Source organism: Acinonyx jubatus, chromosome D3, assembly GCF_027475565.1.
Source record: "Acinonyx jubatus isolate Ajub_Pintada_27869175 chromosome D3, VMU_Ajub_asm_v1.0, whole genome shotgun sequence".
Taxonomy (NCBI): domain Eukaryota; kingdom Metazoa; phylum Chordata; class Mammalia; order Carnivora; family Felidae; genus Acinonyx; species Acinonyx jubatus.
The window spans coordinates 66863754-66886211 of NC_069392.1; the positions used below are offsets into that span (position 1 = coordinate 66863754).

At 52.4% G+C, this 22458-nt stretch overlaps 1 protein-coding gene across 11 annotated transcripts in view; it reads left to right on the plus strand.

The window, feature by feature from the left end:
- CTIF (cap binding complex dependent translation initiation factor) overlaps positions 1-22458 on the plus strand; it is a 292743-nt gene that overhangs the window by 184654 nt on the left and 85631 nt on the right. For 9 of the 11 annotated variants that reach the window (XM_027068933.2, XM_053205574.1, XM_027068927.2 and 6 more), the window contains 2 exons: positions 16000-16492; positions 19067-19366. In XM_027068933.2, coding sequence (XP_026924734.1) covers positions 16000-16492; positions 19067-19366 — 793 coding nt within the window. The remainder of the gene's footprint in view (positions 1-15999; positions 16493-19066; positions 19367-22458) is intronic. The other 2 variants (XM_027068929.2, XM_027068931.2) reach the window with 1 other exon arrangement.

The following is a 22458-nucleotide window of genomic DNA, read 5'->3' on the forward strand; positions in this document are numbered from 1 at the left end:
GCTGGCTCCTGAGGAACAAACAAGTGGTAACAATTCTGCACATTTGCCTCGGGTGCTCTGCCCAGATCCGGAGTCCCGGTCATGTGGTCGGAGTCCCTGCGTGGCGGCTCCTGGAGCTGCAGAGACCCAGCTCGGCCAGCATCCGACTCTGTTCTTGGGGAGTCGAGACCGTCCATGCTCTCGCCCTTCTACCTGGGCAGAAGTGACTGCCAGTGAAAATTTCCTGAAACTTCTCGGGTCTCGCCATTTAGAGAAAAGCAAGACAATTACAAAAGCAAACTAGTTGGTTTGTATTTTAAAACAAACAAACATAAGAGTCAAGAATTCTAAACAGCGGGCCATGAGATCAGTGTTTGCCTTTTGTTTCTTTTTCTGCCTTATATAGTCAAACGCTAGCCTACATGTTAATTTATATCTGCTGCCAAAGCACAATGTAATGGTAATACGTCATTTTGAAACTTCTTTGTAGAAAACCATGCGTTTGCTTCCATAACTCATTTACAAAAAGTGAAGAAGGGCGTCATTTGCTAAGTGGGAGAAGGTCAGATTTTGCCGTTATTCATGGATGTTATTAAAAATCAAATTAAACCTGAACCTTATAATTTACTCAATAACATATCACTATAAAAACCATGTTTTAATTTTTTTTAATGTTTATTTATTTTTGAGAGAGAGGCAGTATGAGCTGGGAAGGGGCAGAGAGAGAGGGAGACACAGAATCTGAAGCAGGCTCCAGGCTCTGAGCTGTCAGCGCAAAGCCCGACATGGGGCTCGAACCCACAAACTGTGAGATCGGGACGTGAGCTGAAGTCAGATTCCTAACCGACTGAGCCACTCAGGTGCCCCAAACCATATTGTACGTAAAATAACTTTTTTATCATATACCATGAGAAATGACAATATATGCTTTAAGCTCCTAAGGGTGTTTGCAAGATACTCGATCACCATGAGAGGAGCTCTCAAAGCTAAAATGCTGAGCAAGGCTGTGGCCAGCCCGCTAAACTGCCTCAGTTTCCACGGTGTAAAAATCAGAAGAATAAAAATACACCCTTTTTCCCTCATTGAGGGGCTGGGTCTCCTGGTGGGTGACATCCAGGCCTGCCTCGGGGATCAGAGTCTTGTTTTGGGAAGCTCGACCCTGCAAGTTTATCCAAAAGGGCAAATAGACTCGTTTATGATGGTTCATGGGGTCCACCCAGGCCCATGTCCCCCTAGGATGTCAGAGTTTGGCTGCCCTTCAAGACTGTGCTCGGACGCTTGACTTCCATTAAGGACTTCCTATGGTTCTCAAGGACACCAATGCACAGTGAGCTCTGTGTTCACCTCCAGTGGGGCCATCCCTCTGGTGAGGGGTCTCTACCTGTGCTGGGTAGACTTCTCTGTGGTCAATTTTTTTTGATCCCTTCCGGGGTTTTTACGTATGCAACTGACTTAAGAAAAATTGCCACCTTGTATTTGCTGAGTCTGATGTTTGTTCTGGAATGTCCTCTCCACTTCTCCCCTTCTAACCAAATCCTACCCGTTTTTAAAACTTTTATTTTGACGAAATTTCACATTCGGAAAAGTTGCAAGCATCGCACAAAGAATTTTCATATATTCTTCACTCAGACATTAGCGTTTTACCACATTTGCTTTATTTTCCTCTCCCTCGTCTACTTTTTTTTCTGACCTGCTTGAGAGAAAATTGCCAAAATGATGCCTTTTTATTGCTGAACGCTTCACAGTGTGTTTTTTTGTGAAGACATTCCTCTCCATGGCCACAGTACAATGATAAAAATCAGGAAACTAACATACACTGGATGCTATTATCCACAGCCCTTGCTTCTTTCTCAGCAGTGATCCTAGATCCTGGCTCATATTCAGTTGTCACGTCTCTTTAGTTTCTTTTAATCTGGGGACAGTTCCCAAGTCTTTGTATTTCATGACATTTACTTTTTTTTAAAAGAACGGCCGGTTATTTTTGTAGAAGGTTTCTCATTTGGGATTTCTCTGGTATTTCCTCAGGTTCCATGCACATGAGTGATGTTGTGTCCTCTCAGGGCATCGAATCAGGAGATTGGGGCCGTCCTGTTGTCCCATGACTCTCAGTGTTCACTTTGATTACTTGGTTAAAGGCAGTATCTGCCAAGTTGCTCCACTGTAAAGGCACAGAGTTTTCCCTTTGTAATTAAGAAGTAGCTTGTGGGGAGATACTTTGAGACTATGCCAATATTCTGTTTTTCCTCAAACTTTCACCCACTGGCCTCCAGTGATGATTATTGCCTGAAACAATTATTATTATGACATTTGCCAAATGATTTCCTCATTCCATTATTCCTTCTCATTTTACTCGTTGTCTTTCTGCTGTTTGGGGACAGTCTCTGATTTTAAACTCACTACTCTAAGCCTCAAGATCCCTGCATTTGGGAGGTAGGGAGAGTAAGTCCTTGTCAGCTGTCTGAAGGTCCCCGTATATGTGCACCGAATGCTGCCGGGCAGGGTTTAATGTGAAGGCCATCAGCACCCTGCTTTGAGTTCCTTGTGCTCTGAAACATTCTAGCCCAAGAACCCATCTGCTGGGCAGCTGGGTCCCCGCACGGCTGGGCGGGGGTTGGGGTCAGTGATGTGCGTGAAGCTGTTGAGTGGCACTCCTTCTGCTCTAACGTCTGGCCATGGACTTGTCAGTTCCTCCAACCCTGGCTGAAAAATGGGGCCAGAGGGAGGCCCTACTCTAGCTAACTCCATTTCACATTCCCTCTCCTTCCAGGATGGAAAAACAGCCCTTCAGGGACGGAGCAGACCTGTCAGTAATGAATTGTGAGGGAGGAGGTTGTCCCGGGAGGCTGGCCGTTAAGCGCGGCTGATGGAGTGAGGTGGGCAGGCAGCCGGTAGTGTTTCCCGGGGAGCCCAGAAGCTCAGGGGTGCTCTGTAGCCCTAAAGCCAAACCTGCTCGGGTACTGCCCTGGGCGGCTCTGCTTCCCATAATGGAACCGTCTTCCGTCACCTTCCCCCGCGCCTGCAGGGCTAGCCGAGAAGGCCTGCCGTACCCTCCCAGGGCTGGCTGAGGCAGAGGGAGAGCGGGCAAGGTTTATCATCCAGCCCTGAGATCATTACCTTCAGCTCCGCCTCTCTCCTGTTTTCCAGTCACGGGGTCCACTTGATTGATAAGACAACTGAGGGACAGAGAAGTTAGGCAACGTGTCTGAGACCACCTGGCTAGATGTGGGCCAAATCGGGGTATACCCGGTGTGTCCTGTTCCCAGGTTGTCACAGCCTCATGCTGCCTCTCCAAGTGAGGACTGCTGGGATGACTGCTGAGACCCAGGAGGGCTTCCCGGAGGAGGTGCTAATTGCAGAAATGGCGGGTTCAGGAGAAGAGGTCTCCATAGCTGTTGGTCAGCAATTGGACGCCTCTTGTGACAGGGAGCTCACTACATTCCCAGGCACCCCCCCTTTATTGTGAGGCAGCTCTCCCTGTGAGGAAGTTTCTTCATTATGGGCACTCAGGCTGTGTCTCTGGGCTTCCTTCCCCATGGTTCAGAAGGGCTGGGCAGTTGGTCACACCAGGGATTTAAAAACTCTTAGGAGACTTTCTCTTCCTCCTCCTTCCCGTGTCCTACCCACTGCAGTTTGAGGGCTGTTCCACGGCCCTCGTGGAGATGGTGAGATGGCCATGAAATAGGGCTAGTTCCCAAATGTGCTCTGAAGTCAGCGTGTGGGGTAAGCGAGGCCATGTGGGACCAGCTGTGGTGGCCCGGCATTAGCCTGGGAGTGAAAGAAGTCACTGGAGGTGGCCCCCATGCCTGTGGGGACCCCTTGGGCAGTGCTTCTCTTAGGATGACAGTGTATTTCGTAGTGAAGAAATCCGTCCTGAGAAACCACGTCCGGATTGTAGCCCTGAGAGGCCAGATTGGGAGCAAAAGCCAGGAGCTGGATGTGCTGGGGGTTCCTCCTTGATTCTTAGCACTTGAAACAGCCTGTTTCCTCCAAACCTCAGCTCTCCCACTTGTACTGTGGGTGTGCTGATGTTCATCACTCCTGAGCGTCTGATGGATTCATGCTACTTGGAAAACCCACAACATATTGTTGTTACAAGCAGACGCTAATAGAACACCACAGCTCCTTCAGACTCCCAGGAACCTCAAGAGATGGACAATCTGTTTGTCCCCGTCTTAAGAAGGAAGAAGCTAAGGCCCAGAGAGGTTAAAGAACTTGCCCAGCGTTGCACGGCCGGAAGTACAGAGCCAGGATCTGAGCTCTGGGGGGCTGGCTCCTACGTCCACACTTGGAGCTCAGACAATATGTTGCCTCTTGGAAAAGTCTGTGTCGAGCACCTTCTTATTCCGGGCAGCCAAGGGCTGTGGTGGAAGATATACAGTGCAAATTCATACCCGTCGCTGGGCCTCCTCGGCTCTTTAGGAAAAGCGAGCGAGAGTCTCAAGCCTCCAGAGAGGTGGCATCAGCCAGGCTTGGCTTCCCCGCATTGATTCACATGATCGGGTCAGTGTAGCCACAGGGAGTTAGGGCTGGAAAAGGGAACATCCCAGCTGACACTTAACCGGCTTCTGTGGCGGATGTCTGCCCGCCTCTGAGTGAGCACCCAGAATGGACACGTGGCACAGGGGATGCCCGGACTCGCCAGCAGGCTGCACTGAGGGTCCACGGGCGGACCTGAGAGACGGCAGGGGCTCGGCTGGGCAGGAGAGAAGAGCGGGGGCCACCTTCTGGAAACACTCTGCCGGGACAGCCGCATGCTCTTCCCATGACATCACACTGCCTAAGAACGTGTGAGGCCAGGGATTCTTGGAATGCCTGATTCACCCTGGAGCAAAAATAATACCTTGTATTTATAATGTGCCTTTGTTCCCCAGATGCTCTCTTGGCCTTGATTGTATTCTAATTTCTGACCAGCCTTGTGACCCCAGGCAGGAATGCAGGCAAGGTGGGGAACTCACCTAAGGGAACACCTCGAGTGGGATGCTGGTATTCCCATTCTACAGATGGGAATACTGAGATGTGAGGAGTCTGCCCGTGTGCCAAAGGTGACTGAGAGGTTGGCCACAAGCCCTGGATTACCAGGGTTGTTGGGAGGGGCACCTGAGAAATGCCTGGGCAGCTGAGCGAGACCCGGGGTCTGCCGCGTATACCCCAAAGAAGACCATTCATCCATGGCCTTCTGTGCTGCCCCAAGATGGAGGAAGGTCGCCAGAGCCCGCAGCTCCTGCTTCCCTCCCCCAGGGTTCGGCAGCGAAGCCAGAGGGCCACCCCGAAAACGCAACCTCCCAGCCACGGGAACTAGCAGACTGTGGGGAAAGGATTGTTCCCAGCACAGATGGAAACCCGAGGGCCACACGTGGCTTCTGTGGTTTTCCCCAGACACGGCGGAGCCAAGGCTGGAAGCCGGATTTCCAAACCTCGACTCGGGGCTCAGTCCAGAGCCCTCCCAGGCTTTCCCCTCTCACGGGCCTCAGCTTCCCTGTTCCTCGTGGCCTCCGGCTCAGCCTTTGGCCTTTGCTTCTGCATATCTAGCCCTGCTTCCGCCACACGCTGCCAGCCCGCAGTCCCTGCCCCCACTGGCTTTGGCCAAGGCCTGGGATCCTCTGGATTTGGATTTGGATTTCATTGGCTCAGCAGTGGTGCAGGCTGCCCCGGGCCCTTAGGACCCCGCAACGGGTCTCAAGTCCATGAGGCAGGAGAGCGTAGTGGTTGAGGGTACACATTCTGAGGTCAAACTACCTAAATTCAAACTCGGGCTCTGCCTCTTGCAAGCTGTGTGGCCTCAGACAAGTACTTACCTTCTCTGTGGCTCATGACCTCTCTGTAAAATGAGGCTGGCAATAGTCCCTCCCTCTTAGGGTGAAGTGAAAGTCATGCCTGGCACAAGGTCAGTGCTTCATACATGTTAGCTTGTGTTTATTACTTTTACTCTATGTTCTCAATTATCTCAGTTCCTGTCCCGTCCTTCAGGGCTGCTCTGGGCAGGGCTCAGAAGGGCTGCACTGGGTTTAATGAATGTTCTGCCAGGGTCAGCTTGAAACTCTTAGTAGTTTTTGAACACGAGGCCCACATTTTCATTCTGCACTTGGTCCCACAAATTATGAGGTCTGTCCTGCCTCTAGGACCAGAGTGTCAGGGACCCCTGTGCTACTCTGTGCTTCCTTTCCTCCATGACTCTTGTCCCTGGTTGTAGCCAGTTACCTTATTTCTGTAATTAATGGATTAGTGTCTGTCTCTCCAAATGGATCCTAAGTTGCATGAGGGCATAGCCCTGTGCCAGGGTCATCGCTGTGTCCCCAGGGCCTGGTACATTGTGGGGCTCACTGGAGGCATGCATGAATCAATGCCCAGCATCCCTCCACCCCCGCCGCCCCCATTTCCCAAGGGAGATTTGGAGAGGGTCTGCCCCATCCTAAGGAAGTGGTTGCTCTTAAGGCCATACAAGAAGAATGCACAAGGCCATTCAGTGGCGTGGATGAGGGTATCAGGCTGTAATCACATTAGGAGTCTGAAGAGGGGGCCTCTGGGGAGCTGAAGAAGGCTGTTTGGAGCCCAGATGGGATTAGGAAAGGCGTTGAGATACTCCTGAGGGACAGTTGAACAGCTTTGGTCAATCCACAGCCCCTGCTCCCCTCAGAATGTTCCAGGAGCTCTGTGGCCTTGGGCAAGCCCACTGACACCTCCGATTAACCTCCAGGCAGCGCGGAATCTCAGGACATGTTTAATTAATGAAGCAATACATGAATCAGCCTTGCCTCTCATCATTCGTTTGTACGTGCGCCCTGTTAACTGGAAAAGTCTTTCCTCTGCCTTCAGGGCACAGAGGTACCATTCAGATTAGCCCCTCTCCTTTCCACTCCAGAGCATTCCCTTGGCCAGGTAAACCTTTGGATTCCAAAGCTTTTCCATCCGTGCAGTGAAATACCAGACTTCTTATACGAACCTCGGCCTCAGCCGGCAGAGACCTCAGTCTTGGATTGTTTTCTTCCCGGCCCTGAGCACAGGGAGAGCCCCACAGGCTGTTGGAGCAGGAGAGCCAAAAACTCTCCTGGCCGTCCAAGGCCATGGGGGTGTTCCTGAAGCGTGCGGGCACTCCCCTCCAGGGACTGTCCGGGGAGCCCAGTGTGGGGAGCAGGCCTGGTGCTCAGCGAGCCAGCCGGTAATGCGCTGCTCTCATTGCCATGATGGGGATGGCGGCCTGGCAATTACAGGGACATCAGGTGGGGCGGTTCCCCGGCTATCCAGACAGCAAGAAGACCTCAGATGAGTAACCGTAACATCCGGCCGGCCATGTAGCGTTTCAGGCAGGACCTTAGAGTAGAGACACAGATCAGAGTTCCGGTACAGGCTTCGTCACTAACTAGCTGGACAGCACGAGGGCAAAAGGCAACCTCTCTGAACCTTGGCTTTCTCATCTGTGAAAGCATCGCACTGTCACTCTGTAATCCTCACAGCCGCCCCTGAGGGTGGCGGCTGACACGGCTGGGAACGGACACAGAGCCACACAGCCGCGAGTGACCCAGCCAGGCTCTGTGCTGGCTGCAATCTCCCAGATACGCCTGCCAAGGAGAGTCCTGCAGAACAGACCCGGCAGATTTACATCATCTCATCCAGCCCCTTGGGCACGGTAGGTGCTCAGTTAATAGAGGCCACCGTGATGCTGGACCCTTTGCTAAGCCAGTGGCGTTTCCCTCCGTTGGCTCCCTGAAGAGGGAAGTAAGTTCCCCTACAGTTTTCCTTAGGAGGCATCCCAGTGTTTTGCAAACGGGGGTGGGCGTGTGTGTGTGTGTGTGTGTGTGTGTGTGTGGCCATGACCTTGGTTTCCAGGCCCCACATGCCTGCGCTAAGCCAAGCGGCCCCAGAGCTGCAGAGAACCCCTGTGCCTGCCCCTGTCGGGCTCACCTCCGCTCTCGTGTTGCCCCTGTGGCTGGGACGCGGAAGGTGGGACCCCGGACAGGGCGTGTGTAGGTGGGCAGGAATGGGGGCGCCTAAGCAAGTAATAAGCAGTCATCACTTTTCCTGAAGGCAAGAAATATGAGCCCATGCATAGTTTTAAAACCACTTGCCCTAGGAATTTTGCTCTCAGAAATTTTTAAGCAGACCTACAAATTATGTGGTAAAGTGTCCGACATGGAGAGAACCATAATAAGTCAGTGGCCCTCGGAATATCTAGTTGGGAACAATTATGAAATAAAAAATGAACAGAGAGACGTTTGTCTGCATTTGGACTGCTGCTACAATCATTCTTTAAAACAAAATCTGAAGTCTTTCTCCCTACACCCACCTCCGAAAATGCAGCTGTGGTGTGGAGAACTTTTTTTATTTTTGTTTTTGTTTTTTTTTTTAATAAAAGAGCGCAGTCTTAAGAGTGAAACAAGACGTCTGATTTCAGAACCCCAAGAAGGAAGAATAAACTAAATGAGTGGTGGAAGAAGCATCCTGACAATTTCCATTCTCCAAAAAAAAGGCATTATTTCCCTACCAGCAGGTGTTACCAGTAGCACAAATGGAATATTAATCTTCTCTCCTAAGCCATTCCTCTCCCCACTACCATGACCACCGGAGAAAACTTGCCCAGAGACGTTAGAACATAACAAGCAGAGAGGGAGGTGGATTTTTGCCCCTTTATTTCGCTTGCAGAACAAAAAAAAAAAAATGCATGTCTCCTGTGTTTCCAAAACCTGGATCCACACGTCCGTGTATCCGGGACCAAATACTTCCCTGCCTGGCCCCTAGGAGCCAAAGGAGCTCATCCCCAGCCAGGCCAAACCTAAACCCACAGGTTTTGGGGTGAGCAGTGAGCTGGCCCCAGAGGAAGGTATCGACGAAACCCAGGGCCAACAAACACAGAAGAGAGAGGAGCTGGTTTGGGCCAGCTCAGCCAGCAACCGCTGACAAATATTTGTGAATGGCCAGAGCAGGGAAGCTTGGGTCTCCATTGTTGAGGACCGAGGCCCAGCCCCTAGTCTTTTCCAGTGGCGAGGGCTCTCTCAGCTCTTTCCCAGGCCAAGGACGTGGGCCTCACGTGGCCATCGCCACAGCAGATACCAGTGATAACTCGGCCCTTCTCTCCTTTGCTGGATCTTAGGGCAAAGGGGATGGACAGGAGGTAGGCAATGGGTGCTGGGCTAGCTGTCAGGCTGGGCACACTCCTGAGGGTGTGGGGAATTTCACCTCCCTGAGCCTCAGTTGGCTGATCTGTAAAATGGGAAGAGAGCCTCTTGACCAGCCTGCACACAGACACTGGTCCCAGCAGTCGGTGGCCCCGAGAACTAATGGGAGCCTTGAACAGGAAGGAGGAAAAAAGAAACAAAAAACCTTCATGCCCATTGCCTCCAATGGCATCTGGCCTCTTTCTTGCCCTCCACCCCACCCCAGGGGCCCCCCAGCCAGTCTCCTTTGCCATCCAACCCCATATCAGCAGCTTTCTTTCTTTTGACTCCATTGGTCTTGCCTGCCCAGTAGGAGGGGCCCCTTACGGGTGGACTCCCAGGCCTCCCCTCCTGTCCACAGACAGCACTCTGTGCAAAGGAGCTGCTACCCAGGCAGAGCGAGTCTGAAAACACCCACTAAATGCCCGACAACCTGGATATTCTTGGTCACTGCTCTGCTGGCAGAGCTGGCTTCAAGGAGTGGCAAACTAAAATGACTTGGAATTCCAGGCCCCCCAAAATTTCCGGCAAGAACAGGAGAGTCTCAGCACGACCTGGCTAATTTCTTTCTGAGCCCTTGACCACCAGCCATGTAAAAATTAGCTCCTTTCTCCTCCAGGTGGAGGATTTGATTTGTTTTGTTTTGTTTTGTTTTGATTTGATTTGATGTGTTTTGGTTTGTTTGGGGGCAGGGGGGGGCGGGTAAGGAGGATGTTGGGCAGAGAGAGGGAGATCCCTGATAATGGCAAGTAGGAAGCCAGACAGTTTCAAGACAGATGCTGGGAAGGACTTGGTCAACCATCCTTTGGGGGCATTCCTTGGGCCATAGCTGCAGGCACCACAATTTTTCTAAATAAGGATGGGAAAAGTCGTGAGAATCAAGCATTATCTGCCAGGGAATTTCCAAGGTTCTTCTCTGGGCTTAAAAATTACTCATACTCAGAGAACAAAGAGGGTAGAAGGAGAAAGGATGAATTCTTTGAAAGTAATTGAAAAATAAAAGTAGGGGGGATTCACAAAATGTCACAGGCGTGTGGTTCCTTGAGGAGTTGGGAGGGCCGTGGAATTTCTCCCAGTGGCTCTGCCAGTGTAGGTCAGTCCGTGATTCTCAGGTGAGGGCCGCGGGCTTCTGAGCTGACTTGTATCTCAGGCATCTGGATTTAGGTCTGGGCAGTCTGAAGGCCAATGGGTGATCCCTGGGAAGAACTGACTCAGTGACTCACTTTGCGGATGGGGCCCCACACTTCCCTGGGCACCTGTGCTCTCTACCCCTGCTCTGCTGTGAATGCAAACTGACAGTCTTCCAGGACTTAAGGCACTGGTCCATTGATGATTACTGTTTTTAGAATGAGTCCATTCTGGGGGGGGGGGGGGGGGGGCACCTGGGTGGCCCAGCCAGTTAAGCGGCAGACTTCGGCTCAGGTCATGATCCTGCAGTCCCGTCGGATGGAGCCCTGCACTGGGCTCTGTGCTGACAGTGCAAAGCCTGCTTGGGATTCTCTGTCTCCCCCCTCTCTCAGCCCCTCCTCCACTCACGCTTTCTCCCTCTCTCAAAATAAATAAATAAACTTTAAAAAAATTAAAATTAGGGGTGCCTGGGTGGCTCACATGGTTGAGCGTCCGACTTTGGCTCAGGTCGTGATCTCACCATTCTTGGGTTCCAGCCCCGCATCGGGCTCTGTGCTGACAGCTCGGAGCCTGGAGCCTGCTTAGGATTCTGTATCTCCCTTCTCTCTGCCCCTCCCCTGCTTGCTCTCCGTCTCTCAAAAACGAATAAACGTTTTTAAAAGTTTTTTAATTGACATTAAAGAAAAGAAATGAAAAATTAAAAAAAAAAAAAAAGAATGAGGCCATTGGGGAGTAAAACTAGATAGAGCCTTAGGTGTGCTGGTAGAGGTGAGGGGTGTTAGAGGAGAAGCCTTTTGCACCCACGTATCGGGACAGCACGGCTTTTTGTACCCAGTATGTACTTCAGACCCAGTGATGAAAAATACCAGGCAGGCCTCATGAGAAGGGCCCAGGGCACACCCGGTCAGCCGGCCTCAGTTCAGTGTACCAGGCTTCTACAGATGTTTCTACAATGACTCTTAAATTATTAAAATAAATACAGACAACTAGAAACCCTGAACATCCTATCTAAAAATGGACATAAGAGGACTCCAGAAGGTGGAAAGCAGGCAGACTGGCTGGGCACCATGGCACTCGGGCCACGACACCGTGGTAACTTACCAGAGTTTTCTTCCTGGCCTCACAGATCCCAGACTTGGAGGTAAAGAAGTTGGCAACCCAGAAATGCCAGTAGGCCCAGGCAGACCGGAAAGCCCCAACAAAAGCCTGCCCTCTCTTGCTAAAGGACCAGGAAAGGGGCAACCTTACAAGGCAGAAAACTCCTGGACAGTAATGCTCTACTCTAGGCAAACCTCCCAGGAAAAATGTGGGCTCCAGCCTGACCCACACAAGCAGAGGTCAGTGGGCCTGACCCACACGAGCACAGTCACCAGGCTGAGGAGGCGCCCAAATCCTCCACCAGGGTGGGGTCAGAGAGGCCAAGTGAGGAGTTAGGACTCATCCCTGTGGGGCACTGAGCACCCCTTCCTCTGTGTCAGTGGGGGCCACATGGGGGCCTTGAATCCCACCCCCATCCACCAGGTACAAGGCTCCACGCCCCCCCTCCACCATGGTGTCAGTGGAGGCCACGTGGAGAGTACCAATATGCACCCTTCCCCTCCCCGCCAGGGAGGCATCGGTGTGAGGGGCCCGAACTCCCAACCCCGCTCTGCAGTAAAGCGGGCCTCCCTTGGGGTGTCACAGAAGGCCCAGTAGGGAACCCGACCTGTACTCCCCACTCGGTAGTAACAGGGCACGGCAACCCTTTCCACTATTGGAAGCAAAGTCAGAGGAAGCCAGCTAACACAGTTCTCCGTGAGCCCAGAGGCTCATAACACAATACTGAAGATGTCCAGGTTTCAACCAGAAATCTCAGAAAGATCTCAACTGAGTAAAGAAAGACAATAAGACACCCATACCAAGATGACAGAAGTGTTAGAATTCTCTGACAAAAGATCTTAAAGCAGCCAGCAGGAAAATGCTTCAAAAGAACATGCTTGAAACAAATGAAAAATTATGTCTTGGCAAAGAAATAGAAGCTATAACAAAGAACCAAATGAAACGTAATAGTTAAATTAAAAACTCAATGCGTGGGTTCAACAGCAGAATGGAGGGACAAGGGAAAGAACCAGTGTACTGGAAGATAGAATAAAAATGATCCATGGGGCGCCTGGGTGGCTCAATCGGTTAAGCGTCCGACTTCAGCTCAGGTCATGATCTCACAGTTCGTGGGTTCGAGCCCTGCACCAGGCTCTATGCTGACAGCTCAGAGCCTGGAGCCTGCTTCCGATTCTGTGTCTCCCTCTCTCTCTGCCCCTCCCCTGCTTGCACTCTCTCTCTCTCTCTCAAAAATAAATAAACATTTAAAAATTAAAAAAAAAAAGATCTAATCTGAGCCACACAGAGAAAATAAACCAAAAAAAAAGTAAACTGAGCTTCTGGGACCTGGGGGTCCATAACAGCAAATCTAACATACATGGTCTCAGACTCTGTAATGTAGAGCAGAGAAAAAATTGGGCCTGGAAAATTATCCACAGACGTAATAACTGAGAACAGTTTGTGTGTTGCTGGTGGGAGTGTAAAGTGATAACAGTCTCTCTGGAAAATAGTTCAATAGTTCTCTCTCTCTCTCTCTTTTTTGTAATGTTTATTTATTTTTGACAGAGAGAGAGAGAGAGAGAGACAGCTTGAGTGGGGGAGGGGCAGAGAGAGAGGGAGACACAGAATCTGAAGCAGGCTCCAGGCTCCGAGCTGTCAGCACAAAGCCCGACGCGCGGCTCAAACTCACAGACCTCAAAATCATGACCTGAGCCAAAGTCAGACACTTAACCGACTGAGCCACCCAGGCACCCCTCAGTAGTTCTCTTTTTAAACCAAGTAGCTACCATATGACTTAGTAATGGCACCGCCAGGCACTTATCCCAGAGAAATGAAAACTTAACAAGAATCTGTGCACAAATGCCCATAGAAGCTTTGTGCACTGTAGCCAATAACTAGAACCCACCCAGATGCCTTTTAGCGAGTACATGGTTAAACTCGCTAATACATCCACACTGTGGAACACTACTCAGCAGTAAGAAGGAACAAACTATGGATACGTGCAACGCCCTGGATGAATCTCCAGGGAATGATGCTGAGTGAAAAAAGCCAATCCCACCGGGTTACATACTGTAACGTATGTAACATTACCACCAAGTGGAATTAACAAGGTGCAGCAATTTACATGTACTAGAGGCTCTTGTAACAGATTGTAAATTATTCCATTTATATAACATTTTTGAGATGACAAATTGTAGAAATGAAGACTAGATGACTTACTGCTAGGGGCTCAAGAGGAGGTGGTGGAAGGGAAGTAGGTGTGGCTATAAAAGGGCAACAGGAAGGCATCCTTGCAGTGATGGGAATGTTCTGTATCTTGACTGTATCAATGTCAAAATCGTGATTGTGATCTTGTACCAGAGTTCTGCAAGATGTTACCATGGGAGGAAACTGGGTAGAAGATGCAAAAGATCTCTCTGTATTATTTCTTACCAGTGCACGCGAATCTGTAATTATCTCACAGTAAAAAGTTTAGAAAAATAAATTCATGTTCTTTTAGAAAACACAAGTAAAAAAGAAAAATCCTCATCCCATCCCCCAGAGTTAACCACTGTTAGCATTTTGATGTGTTTCCATCCTGATTTTTCTGTGGTTTTTTTTTTTTAAGTTTTTTAAAATTTATTTATTTTGAGAGAGGGAGAGTGTGCGAGAGGGAGAAAGAGAGCGCAGGGGTGGGACAGAGAGAGAAGGAGAGAATCCCAAGCAGGCTCCGTGGTGCCAACTCAGAGCCCAATGCGGGGATTGACCCCATGCAGAACTGTGAGATCATGACCTGAGGCGAAATCAAGAGTTGGACACTTAACTGCCTGAGCCACCCAGGCGCCTTTCCTTCCAGATTTTTCTATGCATACAAATATTTGCCTTAAAAAGTAGCACCATGCTACACATAGGGCAACCCATGCTTTCTTCCATCAACCAGAGTGAAGTCTTAACACCAGGTTCTTAACATTCCACATTGTTTCTCACTGTTAAACACTGCCAGGATGCACAAATTGTGCCTACATCCCTGTGCAAGGCTTTTGAGTATTTCCTTTCGATAAATTGCCACCAAGTGGAATTAACAAGGTGCGGCAATTTACATGTACTAGAGGCTCTTGTAACAGATCGTCAAACTTCCCCCCCCCCAATTTCTACTTCTAACATGCGATGTGTTGTCTTTGCCATTTGTGTGGAAACAAAACACTATACACCTGTCTCGCACTTAATAACTTTAATTCCTCTTGAAAACCCTGCCAGGAGGGAAGGCTTTTCAATGGAAAAAAATTGTTTTCATTAATTTTAATGGAAAAATGATATGTTTAACCTCAGTCCAAGATGCCTCCAGATTTTCACGGGTACGAAATTGTCAAGTGAACATTGAAACTGAGTTTATATAAGTAGTAATAGTTTCAAAGTAGATCAATGCCTTTTTTGGGTTCATAAAATTCAGTGCCATGAAGGTCCGCTGTCCCCACCAAAGGGACAGGTCCCAGTTCTCCAGCTGCACATCCCATAAAGTCAGGGCATGGAAAACACTGGGGGGGTGAGTGCAAGAGTGCTTCCAGAGATGGATCAAAATGTTTGGGGTTCATCTCCTGTGCACACCTCAGATTTGTTCCATTGTCATGTTCTCTGGCTTAGAAAATAGTGTGTCCGGTAAATCGGTGAGTCAAATGTCGCTTGTGGGTTAGTCAGCTCGGACCCCCGTGACAAAATACCACAGACGGGGCAGCTCAACAACAGAATCTTTTTTTCTGAGAGCCCTAGGATCTGGAAGTCCAAGACTGAGATGTCTTCTTGGTTTGTTTCTTCTGGGGCCTCTCCTCTTGCAGATGTCTGTCTTGCTGTATCTTCACACCGTCTTTCTTCTGTGTCTACATCCCTGGTGTCTCTCTATGTGTCTAGATTTCCTCTTATTATAAGGACACCAGTCCCATTGGATTGAGGCCCACCCTAACGGCCTAACGGATTAACTCAATCCCCTCTTTAAAGGCCCGTATCTTTAAATACAGTCACATTCTTGGGTACTAGGGATTGAGTATTCAACATGTGAATTGAAGGGGTGGGGACACACCATTGAGTGCATAACAGTTTCTTATTGCATATTTTGTTTGTGGGCTTGGGGGTGAAAATGTCAATGTACCCCCCCCACACACACACACACACGCACACAAAGTTGTTGAACAAATGATACAACTTCACAAGAGCCATGATGGTAAAAATTGATTCACAGGATAGCTGTCACCAGATACAGGTCTATGTATGTATCTTCTCCGGAACGTGCGTAGACTGCATTGGGAGGAGTCCCAAAATGGTAACAGGTGCATCAAGAGTACAAGCTGGGTGGCTGGGGTCAGAGTCAGGAGGATTCACGATCTGCTCTGACGCATCGTGTGACTTTGGCTCCCCACACGTGTGCTGATGTGTATTCTAACAAGGGCAGAAAATACGACTGAAACTCAGGGACTGACTTGACCCCTCTGTAATCGCAGGCCCCCCGTCTGTCTCGTGCTGTCCTGTGTCCACAGGCCCTGCCGCGGAGTCGGGCACAGAGGAGGTGTCCAGTAAGGGGGCAGACAGAACGAATACATGAACAGCTCCGTGAACTGCTCACCCAGTGTTTGGACACAGGGACCCTGAACAATCCTCCCAGTGACCCTCTCTGTCTTTCCTCTTCGGTTTGCAGACGGCAGCAGAGGCCTCCGGGAGGGAACAAGCCCCAACAGCATGGTGACCACCAGCCGGTCAGTGCCAAACACAACAGGGACCACCAGAAATCCTACCAGGGGGGCTCGGTGCCTCACCCCTCAGGGAGGCCCACTCATCACGGCTACAGCCAGAACCGGCGCTGGCACCACAGCAACATGAAGCACCCGCCAGGCGACAAGGGGGAGGCAGGCGCCCACCGCAATGCCAAAGAGACCGTGACCGTGGAGAGCCCCAAACTTGAGGATGCCCTGGGGGACACCGGGCACGGCAGCCTCGAGCCCCCCCGCAGCCCTGATGCCCCAGCCTCAGCGGCTTCCGAGAGGCTGCCCCCACCGCAGCCGGGGGGTCCAGAGGCCGAGACAAAGCGTAAAGACAGTATTATTCCCGAGCGCATCGGGGAGCGGCCCAAAATTACCCTGCTCCAGTCTTCCAAAGACAGGCTGCGGCGAAGGCTGAAAGAAAAGGTACCGGTAAATGAATTTTCGTTGTTCTCTTGTACCAGGGAAGACATCGTGAGGTAGGCACTTTGGTAGGCGGGCTTGGGTTTGAGGCGGCCACCACTGCCTCGGGGACTGCTGGCCACCGGAGGACTGGCCCGTAGGTGAACCCCCTCCGGCACATTCCGGCTCCTCACCTTCTGGTCCCCCAAGAGGCCGAGGTGGGCATTGGGCACCAGCCCACAGCCTGGGAGGGAAGGGGAGGCAGAAGCATGTACCTGAGGGGGATGGGAAGCGTGCAGGGAAGGCTTGGTTCTTGCCTCCAGCATTTTCTGGGGTCCAACACTGCCCTGACAGTGCTAAAGGGCATTTGGGAAAGACTGGGAGCTTGTACGATAAGGACGGATGCTTCCCCCCAAGGTAAGCGCCGGCCAGCTGTGGTCCCCGCCAGGGTCGAGAGCAGAGGTGAGTTGGGCAGAGTGCGAGCGGGTCTCAATTTTGCCATTCTCCTCCTTGATCCGCCAGCGGCCCAGGAGGCGTCTAAGGGACAAAACTGAAGGAGGCCCTCAACCCCAGCCTCACACGGGTGCCGACTGTGCTCCGACACCAGCCCTGAGAGGAAGGGCCTTCGTAACTGTTGCCCCCACCCCCACCAGCCTCTCTTTCTTCACTGTATCCTGACCGTGGCCCCAGGAGCCTGGTTCGCTGATTCAAGGGGACGTGTCCCTGAGCCTCTAGCAAAGGCATAAGGCTATGTCAACGGCAGCATCGTGTCCACTGTGCTCACCCTGGCCCCCCTTCCCTGCCAGGGATGCAGGAAAGGTCACCTTGGAGAGGAACTGCTCCTGAGAAAGGCCGGCTGGCCCCCAGCCCTCCCCACAGAGTCCTCATTGTGAGGCTTCTGCAGAGCTCGAAGCTCTGGGCTTCTCTCTGGCCTCTCACTGCTGCTTTCTTTCCTCCCCCTTTTGCCTGAAAGGCCAAGCCCAGGTCCACACTCGGGCAGGACAAGGCAGGTCAGACCCCTTCCCCAGCCAATGCTTGAAGCTGCACCTGCGTCCTTCACAGCCCTGAGCTCCCGCCCCGCTGCCCCCGGTGGGGGAAGCAGCTGTGAGGTCCAGAGGGAGAGCCTCCCTCATTTCCTTCCTTCTCAGAGGTGGGAGCCTGGAGACCAGGCCGGTGGCATGTAGTGACCAGCGTGGTGACAGTGCGTAGGGTCCTCCTAAAGACCCGCCAAGACACATTCCTCAAAGCCTGGCCACAGAGAGGGGATTACTCACTAAATTCCCTCCAGTCCTACTAAATGTAGCTGGTGCTTTAGGGCCCAGCAAACCACCTGCTGCTCCTCACTCTGCCTTTGACTGGCTGGGTGACCTTGGACAAGTCCCCTAACCTCTCCGAGCCCCAGTTGACTCATCTGTAAAATGAGAGCAATACCGCATACCTTGCAGACAGGCCATGGCATGCATAAAGACCTCCTGGGTGGTTCTTACTTTATATACTGCCCGGGGGCCCAGATGGTGGGGCAGTGGGGTGGATAAGGAGGGGATTAGAACGGGTAAGATAGGTCCATAGCACCCATACACGGGTTTCGAGCACTCCCCTTAGGTGAGGCCTCCCGGATTCCCAGAGCAGGAGGACATTGGCTAAGGCCATAAGTAGGGCTCAGGGGAAGCTCGACATCATCCAGCCGCCGCATCTTCCCAGGAAGTAGACTGAGGCCCAGAGAGTGAAACCACTGCCCACAGCCGTACAGCTAGAGGCAGAAAGCAGGTTCGAGAACTCTGGTCTGTGCCTCCCGGCCTAGAGCTCTCCTGGTTGGGAATAGGAGGGCAAGCGCGGGACCCCACTTTCTGTCCCTGACCCTGCCCTTCTTCCCTGATCTCCCATCCCAGTAGGTAGGGCAGTCACATTCTTGGCCACCCATCCATTGTATTTGAATAAATACTTTTGAGACTATCAGATCTGTCCAGGCCTGGTCTACGTGCAGTGAACCTTCTTAAAGGTGTAGAGTTAGCTGTCTGAAATTTCCTTCCTAGAAGTGCCCATCCATTTAGTGGCACACTGGAGGGCTCCCCGGGGTATAGCGTTTGTTACAGAAGGCCAGCACAGTCTCCACAGAACCTAAAACCAGGGCCGTGTTTACCCAGATCTGGCAGCCTGGAAAGCAAGGTGGCCATTCCGTGGGCACCTTTTACCAATATAGCAGACATTTTGAATACTTTCCTCCTTCCTGCCCTCGTTTTCTCTTTGACCCAGTTTTTTGTTTTGTTACCTTATTTCATCTTTTACAAGCCCCATTGGGTCATTCCTAGCTTGAGACCTTCGATGGGCACGTACACAAACAGAACCAATACATGTGGGAATCCTGGGTAAGAGCTAGAACTTGCAAGAAAGATCAGCCCCTAAGAGCCAAGAAAAAGGTCAGCAGAGGGCCTTGGTGGTTGGGGGTCCTAGGTGGAGGTCAGCATTCCCAGAGGGACCAGACCTCAGATTCATGAAGTAGGGCTGGGTCCTTGCTGGGGGCAGCAGGCCTCCCTCCACTGGCCACCCCCAGTGGTATCCTCGGCTCCACTGAGGCACGACTCAGTTTGTCTCCCACGCCCCCAGGACGAAGTGGCCGTGGAGACCACCAACCCTCAGCAGAACAAGATGGACAAGTTGATTGAGATCCTCAACAGCATGCGGAACAACAGCAGTGACGTGGATGCCAAGCTCACCACCTTCATGGAGGAGGCCCAGAACTCGACCAACTCCGAGGAGATGCTGGGAGAGATCGTCCGGACCATCTACCAGAAGGCCGTGTCCGACCGCAGCTTCGCCTTTACGGCCGCAAAGCTCTGCGACAAGATGGCACTCTTCATGGTGGAGGGGACCAAGTTCCGGAGCCTGCTCCTCAACATGCTTCAGGTAACCGGACACCGACAGCTGAGCCTCCCCTCTCCCGCCCCGCCGCGCCCGCCAGTGGGTTATTACTAGAGAGAAGCCTGCAGATTCTGACCACAGTTGAACTTTTCCCAAGTTCCACCCTTGCCCGATTAATTATAGAAAATAAAAAGGCACTTGAGGGGCACGGGATGAGTGGCCGGATTTGCGTGTGTTTGTGTGAGTGATCCATGGTTACGATGGACCAATATAATTTTATAGGTGTTTCGTGTTTAACCAGCCTTTCCCTCTTTCTATTTCCACGATAAGAGAGCTGATCCTTGCTCTTCACCAGTGTCTGTGCTTTGACCTCTCCGCGTCCGAGCAGACGTGAACCGGGTGTAGACTTCTTTCCTCCTCCCGCCCCGGACCACCACCCCCAGGCCCTGGAGGTGGTGTGGCTGGAGCTGAGCAGAAGGTGCAAAGGCTTTGAGCAGGAGAGGTGTGATCTTCTTGCCGATACACTGGGCTTCCTGAAACCACTCTTAGGGCAAAAGGGAAGTGTGGCGACCTAAGACTATCTTGTTCCTCGGTGCCTTCCGGCTCAAAATCCCTCCTCCCCCCCTTTTCGCTTCTTCCTCCATGGGTTCGCCGCATCCAGTGCTGGTTTCGTGATCGTCAGCGTGTAGTGTCAGTATGGGTGTGGGTGCGCAGACTAAGGCCAGCGCCGTTCCATCCCACGAGCCAGGGGCCGATCCCTGCCCTTCTGTCACGGGTGATAGCAGGTAAACTGGTGGCATCAGAGGAGAGGTAGCAGGTGGCCCGGCATGGCCACCATGGCCGGGGCCCCTTGGCTGGAGAAAAGTCTTCTGTAGTGTGACTTTGTACCTTAGGCTAGTTGAGATGTGAATTGAGTTTCCAGCCCAGGTGAGGTGAGACTAGAGCCTGGCGGTTTGGAAAGCAGGGGTGCAGAGTGGACAGAGACCACTTGCGGGTCTGTCTGAACAAGGGCGACCGTGTGACAAGTCATCCAAACTACAACCGTCCTGAGAGTCGCGAGGGCTCTGTTTGTAATTACGCCCAGACACCAGGCGTAAACCAAGGCATGTGGTCGCCTTGGTCTCAACCACCTGGTTCGAAGTCTAAGGTCTCCTCCTAAAAAACAGGGAGGAGGGAGCCCCCTCCCCCCCCCCCCACATGCTGCCCACAGGGCTCCATCCCCGCCCTCCTCCCCTCTTCCTGGGGAGAGCCTGCTCACTGCAACCCGAGCCCTCGCTGGCCAGCCTGGCCTGCTTCTTTCCAGCTCCGGGCCCCGATCAGGTTCCCATTCCTGGATCGCCCACGCTCCCCTGGTGACGAATTCCCGCATTACCTGAGGGATTTGCACATCGGGCATGTTCCTCACGGGCCGGAATGTCCTGGGAGAGTGTGGAGGGTGACGGCCGGGAGCGGCCTGTCTGCCACGTCCTGCCAAGCATGGGGGAGTCAGGGCCGGGATCGGCCATTCGCCTTGGATTTAGATCTTTTTCCGAGAAGGGCCAGGATAGGACAAGACTTCTAGACAACGGCTGCCAGCTCCAAGTAACCCAGCCAGAACCAGTGGCAGACAGACATACAGGGCGTGCGGACGAGACGCACCCAGCTGGGAAGGGCAGCTGGCCGCAGGGGCCGCCCAGGATCCTGCCCGGGTCAGGCATTTCTTCCAATGACCTGTGGTTAGAGCAGCCTTGCCCATGGTGTCCGGCAGGGCATCAATCCTGGCATCAATGCTCAACCACAGAAGGGGCTCCGTGGCGCGCCCGCCTCTCCGTCAGCCACAAAGTGGGCTGGCTCAGCACAGCAGGAAGGGAACCTGTTTGGCCGCACTGAACTCAACAAAGTCTCCTTTGCATCCCCCAGCTAATAACTTCTTCTGGAATTAGTATGCCGAGAGGCCTGGTTTGGCAAACACGAGCTCAGGGCAAGAACACTAACCTGAATGCCGGGAAACAGGGCTTTCCGACCTGATTCAGGGGTCATCAGCTGGAACTGGACCTCTGCGGCTCCCGCTGGGACGTGCGTGGCTTGGCTGCTTGACACCCATCAGGGGACCTTACGGTTTTGCGCTACCGGCGATGAGGCGGGGGCCTCGAGGAGGGGCACGAGGGGCCCCACGCAAGCCTCCTCCTCCCTCACTTTCCCTGGGCCCTTCCACTGCAGGAAACAGTCCCGGGTGCCCCTAGTCCTCAGAAACCTGCCCACCCCCTAGTGTGCCTCAAGGACAGGTACGTCATGTGCTTTGGGAGACGGCCCTACTGATGCCATCTTGTCCCTGGAGCAGAGGAGGGCTCTCAGCCCCACATCTGCCACTTGCCTGGGTAGAGCACTTGTGGATTAGGTATTTAGAAACCTAAATGTCCCCCGTTGGCCCCCACTCACCCCGTCTTCACCACCCGCAGCCCCAGCTTTTGCGTAAGCTAAGGAGAGAACCCCTCGAAGGGCTTGAGCCAGACGCTCACTTTCAAGGCCCTTCAGGCTCCCATGGAGGGCAGACTGGATGTGCGCGTGTGCGGCTGCCCCGAGCTCCTGATGGATCAACTCCCTGACTGCGAGGCCCAGAGGAAACCACCCCCCATGGGTCTGATTGGGCCCCTGCTGCTTCTCCCAGCCACTGAGGAGGGGACAGATTGAAGTCAGCTTTCCAGGCAGCATGATTGATTCATGGCCATTCATCACCCCAGACTCACAAGGTACAAGAAAAGAGGGAAGTAGGCATGGGTCATCAAACCCCACTTTCCTTCTTAAGGCCCACAGGGGTGTCTTTTTTTACTTGCCTTCATTTTCTGGCAAACCTGATTTGTATCCCCTGGCAGACAGCCCCAGCCCGGCCCCCAGAGCTCTCCCCTTCCCTCTCCCCCTCTGTGGTTCACTCTCCACTCCATCCTCTTACAGCTCACCGGGTCTCCAGCCAGCCGCCTTCCGTGGCCTCTGAGATGCCCCACCCCGTGCCCCGCTGTGGTCAGTTAGGCGGCTTCCTCCACGTCAGAGGCCCGGCTTAGTGATGCTGGGCGCAGTGTGCCAAGGGTGTGAAGCACCCTGTGAACTCAGCTCTCGGCATTGGCTTTGGGTGTGCTCCTTTTTGCTGCCCCAGGTTTCAG